At 44.9% G+C, this 10,346-nt stretch overlaps 1 protein-coding gene across 3 annotated transcripts in view; it reads right to left on the bottom strand.

Moving 5' to 3' along the window:
* Nucleotides 1-6,002: 6,002 nt before the first annotated feature.
* The window catches only part of GRIK4 (glutamate ionotropic receptor kainate type subunit 4), a 483,112-nt gene continuing 478,768 nt past the window's right edge, over nucleotides 6,003-10,346 (bottom strand). For 2 of the 3 annotated variants that reach the window (XM_058446675.1, XM_058446676.1), the window contains exon 20: nucleotides 8,559-9,003. In XM_058446675.1, the coding sequence (XP_058302658.1) occupies nucleotides 8,647-9,003 (357 nt within the window). In that variant the 3' untranslated portion in view covers nucleotides 8,559-8,646. Of the gene's footprint in view, nucleotides 9,004-10,346 lie in introns of all 3 variants that reach the window. The other variant, XM_032167730.2, reaches the window with a different exon arrangement.

Raw genomic sequence — 10,346 nt, 5'->3', positions numbered from 1 at the left:
CCGCGACCAGCCAAATGCTATCTCTTAAGTGGTATATTTAGCATCACTGATGATTTCTGAGCATTTATGGAAGCAGGTTGTTTCAAAAACTAATGTAAAAGATTAGAGGTGAACAAAGTTATAGAATCAAAGTGATTTGTCTGCTTCAACAACAAAAAGCAAGCGTCCTAGCTCTTAAAAAATCAAGCATATTTGGAACCTTGCCTGGGTTTTATCTTTCTGGGATCAGGTGATGTGATGCAATAAAAGATATCCTGGAAATGGAAACAGAACAGGGTTCTAATCTTTGCCCTTCATCTTGAAGCTTTTTCACTAACTGTGGCACTCCGGGCATGTCATTTTCACTTTCAGAAATCTTCATTTTCTCTCCTGAAAATAACGTTTAATTCATGGGGCTATCACAAGGATTAAATAAGCAAATGTTCTCGGCAGGTAGGGGATCCTGGAGAAATGCTGGTTCCTTCTCTCAGTGTCTCTCCTTTTTTTTTTTTTTTTAAGCCAAACACTAACACTTAGAAAAATTGCAGCATTTTTCTAAACTCGTCAAAACTGGCCAGACTTCCCAATATGGTAATCACTTTAAATGCCAGAGCTATAATTTGTTGCCCTTCAAACCATGATGATGTTTCACATTTTAAAAGCAAACCACCAAGGGGAAATGTGTCTGTTTTCCTGGCAACTAAGGAGGAAATGTAGATTGATTTTGATTATTTTGGTAAGGAAGACTGCATCTGCTCTAAGCATCACCTTGCTGGACTTACATGAAAATGGATAGCCCAGTAACCAAGTTTCGGTAATCTTATTTTGGAGCACAGATCACTTTTTGAGGATAATGAAGAGAGAAGGGAGAAGGCTGATTGATTTTTTCAAAGCTGGCTTGGGAGTTGTTAGGAGGCTGAATTCTTCTAACCTGTATAGAAGGCATGCGGGCAGTGGGAAGAAAACATTCCCTCATACCTGCCGTTTGGAACCAACTCTCTCCCCACTAGGTTCATGCCCAGTAAAGTAAATGAAGTCATATTTCTGTCTGGTATAAATCATTAAGTAGTTCTTTGCATTGTTGCTTTAAATCAAAGATGTATTAGCATATCCCTGCCACTCAGTTTCACACCTGCTGTATTTTTATGTGCATTTGCTCTCAGTTGAATTTGCCTGGTTCATTCATGCATTCATTCATGGGAACCAAATATGTGCCAGGAATCCTACACACTGTGAAAGATAAAAGATGAAAAAAGGATTTTCTCTGTACTTTAAAGACCTCACTCTGGTAGGTGGGAGCAAGGGGGCCAGCGTATGTGTCACATGTAATTTAATGTAGCAGGTGATAAGGGTTGTAAAAAAAAAAGAGATTGAGAATGTTCAGGAGAGGGAGAGGTTATTGCTTACTCCCTTGGTGATGGGGATCAATGAAGACTTCACAAGGGAGGTGGTATTTAAGCTAGATCTGAAATATGGGTAGGCTTTGGCAGTGTACAGATGAATGGGAAAGGCATTCCAGGAGCTAGGAACTTCCAAAGCAAAGGCCCAGAACATGGGATGCGAAGGGTCAATACGGGGGAGTGGGGGATACGGTTTGACTGCTGTGTGGGGTGGAAGGGAGGTAAAAAGTGTCAGGAGAAGGTTGAAAGATCAGCAGGGGCCCAATCGGGGAGACCTTTGAATCCTCTGAAAATAATGACAGCCTCAGCAAATTTGCTGTTTTATTCAAAACAAGAGCTAGGCTACCTGAGTAAGAATGTTTCTGAATTCTGTACTTTATTGGCCAATCCAACCACTCAAATTTTAACAATTTCATTGTCTGAGCTTTTTGAAAATGATTTTCTGCTTAAAATGACGAGGCTATTGATAAGAATGGAGTGTAAGTGAAAGCCTGCCTGCACCGCTCTTCTTTCTGGCTGTGTTCTGTCACACTATCGTCACGGCATTTTTTCTATTCACTTACTAATGCTAGAGGAACTTTCTTTTGCAGCTGATGGAGGTAGAGTGGGAATAAGTTTTAAGAAGTCAGCTCAGGCATCTTATCACTCATCTCGGAAAGGGGAAAAACACCTTTTACCTCATGCATCTACATATGCGTTCACCTTAGAAATAAATTACATCAAAGACCATTCAGTGAGAACTAAGCCTCCAAAAGCTAGAAGACTAAAGCCAGCAGTGTTACCTAGAAGCACGGAGAAAGGCTGAAGCGACAATGGGAAGAGTCTTCTGTCTTTTGAAAGGGACATTAGGAGCATGGACAGGAACCTGCTACGCACACACACACATCATACAACACACACACCACACACATGCTGACAGGAGCCGGAAAGTCTGTGCTAAGCTGCTATACACACACCACACACTCTTTCACACACACACTACACACACACATATACACACCCACTCGGTGCACACACACTACACCCACACTGACAGGAACCTATAGGTCTCTGCTAAGCTGCTACACACATACATCACACACACATACATACCCACACACCACACACACACCCCACACACACCCCCCCCACACACACACTGAGAGGAAGCTGTAGGTCTGTACTAAACTGCTACACACACACACTACACCACACCACACACACACATATACATACCCATACATCACACTCACATACATCCCCACACACCACACACACACCCCACACACACCCCACACACACACACACTGAGAGGAAGCTGTAGGTCTGTGCTAAACTGCTACACAAATACACATCCCACACTCTCAGACATGACACACACACACATATATACACCCACATACCCCCCCACACCCTACACCACACTCATACACACACCACACACACCCTGACACTCATACACTCACACACCACACATTCACACACCACACATATATACACACCCACACACCACACACACACATATGCCACCCCACACTCACATACATGTCACACACACACAGCGTCAGGAACCTGTAGGTCTGTGCTAAACTGCTACATACTCTCATGCACACACATCACACACTCACCATATACACACCCATACACCGTGCACACATACACACACACACACACACACTGGCAGGAACCTGTATGTCTGTGCTAAACTCCTACACATACACACCAGTTTAGTTTACATAAGAAGGGAAAAATCGGCAAAGAAAAATAACTTCAAGTCTCTCTATACTGAACTATTTCTCATTGGATCCTCTGTAAGCGGGTTTTAAAGTTCTGTCACCACTTGAGCTTGAGGGCACAGTCTCCTGGTAATGACAGCCTGTGCTGTCCACCTGTTTGTGACTTCTCTCCGTTGACCTTCACATTTGACCAATCTTAGTGATTTAAAATGCTTTTGTAGCCCACTCGGTGCTGTAGGATTACAGATGATGGAAATGGAAGTTACATTTTATTATTTTTAATGGAAAAGCTACTAAGAAGCTAATTAATTGTAAGTAGCTAAAAAGCTACTAACAATCCAAGTAGAACTCCTTTCCAGGTGGGCTCCTTGTGCTATGAGTAACAGGATGGTTAAATGGACTGAAAAGGAAGACAGTTCTAAATGTTCCCTTACATCAACAATTTGGACGTTTGGTTCTGTATTAATTTTTATACTGGCTCCAGACCTTCAGTACTGTATTCTTACTCCTTCCCCCAATTTTAAAACTCTTTGATCTTTTTTCTAAAAAGAGCTCCCAATCCACTTCAGACAGTTTCATTGCTTGTTTCAGTTAGCCTTTCTGTATTCTGTAGGGCTACGCTGTTTGTATCTGCAGCTAATTCCACTAATATAACTTAAAGAAGCCAAGGGATGAGACATTGGTGAGAATCTCTAGTGTTGGCAGCAAACAGGAAGAAGCATCGTTTGAGAGCCAGAATTCCTCAAAAAGGGATGAATTGGGTGAAAACAAAACAACAGCTACAACAAACTATCTTTTATCAGAGGGGTGCTGAATTCATCAACATGAATTAACCATATTTCACTCCAAGGGCAATGAGCAAGATCTTATTTCCCAGACATCACAAAAAAATTAACAACCCAAACACACAAACAGTCCTGCTTCCTCCACCCAGCCTTCCTTTGCTCTTTTAACTACTTAGAATCTTGAGCGCCTCCGAATTTCTACATGGTTAATATTCCAAACCACACACGGTAGCACTTTTGTTGTTATATTTTGTGTGATTTTTTTTGTTTGTTTCTTACAGGTAAGGTTAGTTTTTTCCTTCAAGCAGAGTATAGATCACTGCTTCTATGTCTTATTTCTGGCAAGATCTAATGTGGTGCTGGGTGCTAGGTAAATACCCTCTCCAGGTCACTCACCAATCTATGGAAAAGTGCCAGTGTTCCCTGACAACCAAGAGACAACATTTGATTGGGCACAAGGAATACTGAAGAGTGGGCAGGATCTTCAGCTAATTGTCTACAGGAGGATCTTTTGCCCTAGATACAGATGATGGAGGGATTTGGCATCCACCATCTGGATCTAGTCTAACTTGTAAATAGGATCAAGTCCCCAGTTGGTGCACCATCAGTCACAATGCACTGACATGCTTTGGTAAATCCTGGTGAGTGAAATATTTATGTGCATATGCTTAGTTAACCTACGGCTATAGTATATGCTCAATTTTTTTATGACCCTTCTTGGGGCCTCAATTTTCTGCCACTTCTGGTAGAGAGCTTATTTTTTACTTCATTGCCTTCGTAGACTTCTTTCTTTCTTGATCTCAGCATTAGTTCTGCTGTTTGTTGAATGGTAACATTCGTATTTGTTTCATTCATTCTCCAGATTTGGAAATTAGTATGAAATTCATAAAACTTGAATGATAATGTTCTTATGGTAGTGGCAGAATTTCTCTTGCTTGATTGCCTTCAAATTACAAGCTTGTTGACCATGTAGGCTCTAAAATTTGGAGGTTTTTTTTTTTCCTTTGGAAGCCACACCCAGTAACAACTTTCTCCCCTATGGGAAAAGTCTTAGGAGAGCATGCCGTCCCCAGCCTTTGAGGCAAACCTTAGGATGGGCAGGTTGTCAGTTCCTGAGGGCACTCTCTGTTTGGCCACTGTGAGGACCTGCCTGTGGGGAGAAAGTCACTATTCACCGAAAGGCAAAGGAATTACTCATGGCGCTTTAATTTCTCTTTGAGAAGGCCCCATAGGAAGCATTAGCTGTAAGCAAAATCTTTATGAAAGGATTCCTTCTCTGAATTTTCCAAACAGGCCTCTTTGTTATTACCCCAAGAGAGCTGACAACTAGTCAGGCACTCAGATCTCCCTTATCCTTTCCAGACTGTTTTACCTTGCTGTGAACACCCCATTGGTGGGAGGGCCACAAATGAGTCTCTCAGGCTTCCCTCCAACCACCAATCTGGTGTTTCTGAAATGCCCCAGCCCTTTTCTGGCCTTGTGTACTTGACTCCTACAACATGGGGAAGTTCCCCCTCGGATTCCAAAAGAAAATTAAACTCCTTGGAATCCAAAACTAAGAAACTTTCACAGAGTGGCCCCAGGTGGATTGGTTATCATGATATTTCAGTCTCACCTAACCAATAAGAGAACTGGCTGGCACGTTCCCAGGAAGAATATTCTCATATGAGCAGTGGATTAGAGGAAGCCAAAAGATTTTCGGCCCTCTCCATGCTCAACTTACATTCTACCTGGTTTCTGAGGTGAGATCTTGTGACGGCTGGGGCCCTGCAAAGCAATTAAAAGAAATAAAGCAAAGTATTATATTTTAATTGATGTAATCTTCAAGCTCCCAGTGGAATCTGGGGTGATATCTGACTAGAGTTACCCTAGGTATCAATAGATGACTATTCTGTGAAAGTGCATTTAGGAAGACAAAACCCTAGGAATCCTGAACTTCATTAACATATGTGTCCGCTTTTGGGGATGGGGGGGCGGATTGGCTCAGGCTCCTAGGACTAAAAATTGAAAGAAGCCACCTAGACTTTTCTGGGATCTGAACAAAGAGCCAAAGCGGGTGGGGGGAGTAGAGAGGGAGGTGGAGAGAAGGAGAGAGAGAGGGCAGGTGGAGGGGAAGACACAAAGTGGGTTTATGATTTTGCTTTTCAAGTCTGGTACCTGGATATTAGACACACTGAACCATACTTTCTAAACCCAAACAGCTTTCATCCATCACTAACATTTCAGGGTTTGTTTCTGTTTTATTGTAAATATTCCAGTTGAAGAAAGATAAACAGACAAGAAAAAACTGCTTTATACAGTATACAGAGTCAGATAGAAAATACAGAATGGAAAAGAAAGCCAACAACCAACAGATAAAAAGTGGAAACAAACCAAGGAAGAGTACTAGCTGGTTGCAAATTCACCCACTAGCTTGAGCAAGGTGCGGCCCTGGTCTCAGCAGCTAACACAAACCGTCTAGTGCTGGCAGTCTTATCTTGATTCCACATGGAGAAAGAAACAGACTATAAATGATGCATGGGGACATTTATTTCACTAATCCATTAAAAAAAGTTTGCTATTGATCAAGATAGCCTGCTCATAAAAACGAGTTTTTTTTAAAAACCACCCTTCCCGCCCCAAATGTGATCTGACAGTAGGAACCACGTTGTCAGAAGCATAGGATGGAGCTGCAGGTTGGAGCAGAGTGGCACCACTGGGGTTTGTTGTCAGCCGGCCTTCGGGTGCCCTTCCCACCAAATCCACGTTTCTCCACGAGGATCAAGGCAAGGTTTAAAAAAAGACACAAGTGTCTTGCACAGCTTGTTGTCATTTGATGGTTAAAGAGAAAAAAGATAAAGGATTCAAATTCATGAGTGAGGTCAGGTGAGGACAAAACGAGTATCCCTCACAGGAATAATCAGAGTACCATTTGGCCCCCAGGACGGCAGCCCTAACTGATTGTCCTGGCATAAAGAGGATGCCGACCAACCCAAATGGCAAAAACATGAATTAAGCTTGTCATCTTCCAAAGATGTCTTTATTTTAGTACATTTGCAACAGCAACAAAAGTGAGGACAATTCCATTCAAGGTGGTGGCAGCGGTGGTGGAGGTGGAGGTGGTGGTAGCGGCTGTTTGTTTCTCTCTCTCTGAATTTTCTAAGTTTACAATCAGAAATTGCATAGAATTTGTTTTCCATCAGCCAATGAGAACTCTCTGCGTGAAACTTCCCAATTGGTGAAGCCAAGCAAAGGTCAAGCAGCTGTAGAAAGCCTCACCCCTCCCATCAGATGTGTGCTCTGGACTCTGCAAATTTCTCACATGAAGAGCAGTCACTAGCAGTCACCTGGTAACCTGGACAGCATCAGTAACTCCTATTTGGTGGATGGAAGAGAAGTTAAATGCTTTACCTAAAGTCATACAAGGTGGGAGGGCTACTGCTCAAGCTGAGGTTACGACTCGAGAGTTCCTGGTTCCCAGGCCCGTGTATTGACTAGGAGACTCCACCTCTCTCCCAGGAACCTAGCAAATTCTTGAATACTTAAGGTCTTTCTGTTGAATAAATACACACACGCACACGCGCACACACATACACACACATACACTTGCACCCAGGTCTCACATCGAAGTAGCAAGAAACCACCCAATCCATGATAGTTTTGGGGGTCTGGCTTCATAGGCAGCCACTCATTTGAGTTTGGTTGAAAAGAGATGCAGTTGACAAAATATGCACCATACCAACGGGGTGGCCCAGTCCCTCCTCCTCTGTGAACGGCACGTTCCACCGGAAGCCAAGGCCATGGTATGGGAAAATTCTATCTACTCTTTCCGCTCCTTAAACGAAGTCCTAGGATACTTTGTGCGTTCTGTTCTCCTCCCCTGTCTTCGGAGACTACATTCACAAAAAGATCAAATCAAACCCAATAATAGTGAAAGTCAGAAAGAGAAAGGGAAAGAAAAGACAGATTAACCCTTGACATTCCAGGCGTTTCAAGGTCTCTCTGAGTACAGGATGAGTTAATCGCTTTTTGGCATCTAAAAATTTACTTCAGTGGACTTTTATTTGAGACTCTCCATCTGATTCTTCCCAAGATCCCTTCTCCTGTGCTCCTGCAGGCCCCCCAGTCACCATACAGAAAGGAGAGTTAAGCACCTGAAATCGGATGCACTGGTAACGCAATATTCCAAAATTCAGGAAAAAGAAGAAATAGGGATTATTTAGGCTTCCATTCCCTAACCCAGCCTCCCCCTCCAAAAGCACAAAACAAATTAACAGGACTGAGAAGATGATGACAAAGAAGAAAAGAGGAGGAGGAAAGAAAAGGGAAAAGAACATTAACAAAAATATACAAATCCAGAAAAGAAAAACTTCCCTGTTTAATTTTTTTCTGTAAGAACTAGACGCAGGGTACACTGGTCCCTGACTAGGGGGAAATTCAACTGATGATTCCACCAATTCACTGGACTGGTCTGGGTAGGGACCCCCCACCCTATACTCTGTTATTTTGGCGAGAGGGAAAGGCCCCCTGGGAGAAGATGGGTCCTTGTGCCCAGGAGAGAGGGCCGTCCTTTGCCCTTTGGGTGCAACGTCTCCGGGGGGACCCCGCTCCCTGACCGGGCGCGGTCTCTGGCTGGGGCGTCAGGCTCCTTGATCTTTTTGAAAAGTGACTGGATCCGAAATCTGGAGAGGTGTCGACGCTGTACAAGTCCCGGCTCACGGCTGAGAGCAGTGCCCGCCCCGCCCCTCCCGCCCCGCCCGGCCTCCGCGCGTCCTGTGGCCGCCAGGACTACTCGGGCTCGCTGCTGTTGGTGGTTTTCTCCCACTCCAGGCTCTCCTCGCTGCGAGCGGGCGACGGCCGTGCCCGCAGGCCCTGGAAGCGGCGGCACTCGGGGCAGACGCGGATGTGCGTGCAGCCGCGGGCCACCAGGGCGGCCTCCTGCGCCAGTCTCTGCGCGAGCTGGTCGGGCTCCCCTGCCCCGCACAGCTTCCCATTGCTGAGCGTCGCCGTGCCCCGCGGTCGGCGCTCCTCAGGGATGGGGGGCCGGGGCGGCGGGACTCCGGCGCGCCGCCGGCGGGGGTGGATACTGTCCTGACACAGGATGATGCTGCGCAGCTCGGTCACCATCTCCTGGCAGACAGACACCTGGAGGAGACAGCGAGGTCAGGGCCCAGCCTCTCAACCAGCCCCCGTGGGCCCCCTGCGAGTCCGCTGGGATGAGGGATGAGGGGGGCAGCGGTCACAGAATCGTGTCATCTTAAGTATGAAGATGATAAAGGCCTTTCAGTCCATCTCCTCACTCCACTCCCATTTAATGTCCAAATAGCCACCATACCATAATATTCAAGAGCCCCACCAGCTGGTCTCCAATCTTTGTTTGAACACCTTCAAAGACAATGATCTCACTTTTTTTTTTTTTTTGCACATTTCCATTAAATGCTGCTTCCTTTTACCGAGCTAACAATTTCTGTCCCTGAAATTTTCATTCATTGATCCCAGCTAAGTTTGGACCTTGAAGCCTACTAAATAAATAATTCCTCCACCACATGTCAGTCTCTCAAGTATTTGAAAAGGCTACCATGTCTCTATGAACATTCTGTTCCTTGGCTAAGGATTCTTGTTTCTTTTAGCCAACCGGTTATAGCAGGAGATGGATGTATCCTCATGATAACCAAAACAAGAGGAGGGTAATACAAAGCTCAAACAGTATAGTATGTATCACACCCAGTGGGTCTGGGGCAGACTTGAATTCAAACCCACTAATATTTCTGTAGCAACATCTCACACCGTGTGAGATAAAGGCCACGAACATCAGTCAAGCCAAGTCGCCACTGAGTGCATTTGCATCAAACTTACAAGGAACTTGGAATTCTCCAAGCTTTTTAGGTTTCAGAACTGTGGATGAAGAATACAGGATAGGGCTGGGCACAGTGGCTCACACCTGTAATCCCGGCACTTTGGAGGGCCGAGGTAGGCGGATCACTTGAGTTCAGGAGTTCGAGACCAGCCTGGTCAACATGGTGAAACCCTGTCTCTACTAAAACCACAAAAATTAGCTGGGCGTGGTGGCATATGCCTGTAATCTCAGCTACTTGGGAGGCTGAGTGGGGAAAATCCTGTAAACCCGGGAGGGGGAGGTTGCAGTGAGCCAAGATACTGCCACTGTACTCCACTCCAGCCTGGGCGACAGAGTGAGACTCTACCATCTCAAAAAAAAAAAAAAAAAAAAAAGAATATAGATGGGCCTGCATTTTTTTTTTTTTTTTTTAAACAGAGTCTTGCTCTGTCGCCCAGGCTGGAGTGCAGTGGCACAATCTCAGCTCACTGCAACCTCCGCCTCCTGGGTTCAAGCGATTCTCCTGCCTCAGCCTCTCCAGTAGCTGGGATTACAGGCGTGTGCCACCACACCCGGCAAAATTTTGTATTTCTTAGTAGAGACGGGGTTTCACTATGTTGGCCAGGCTGGTCTTGAACTGCTGACCTTATGA

This window comes from Hylobates moloch, unplaced genomic scaffold (genome assembly GCF_009828535.3).
Source record: "Hylobates moloch isolate HMO894 unplaced genomic scaffold, HMol_V3 SCAFFOLD_11, whole genome shotgun sequence".
Taxonomy (NCBI): domain Eukaryota; kingdom Metazoa; phylum Chordata; class Mammalia; order Primates; family Hylobatidae; genus Hylobates; species Hylobates moloch.
The sequence above is the reverse complement of the archived record's forward strand: the minus strand, read 5'-3'. Positions and strand labels throughout refer to the sequence as shown.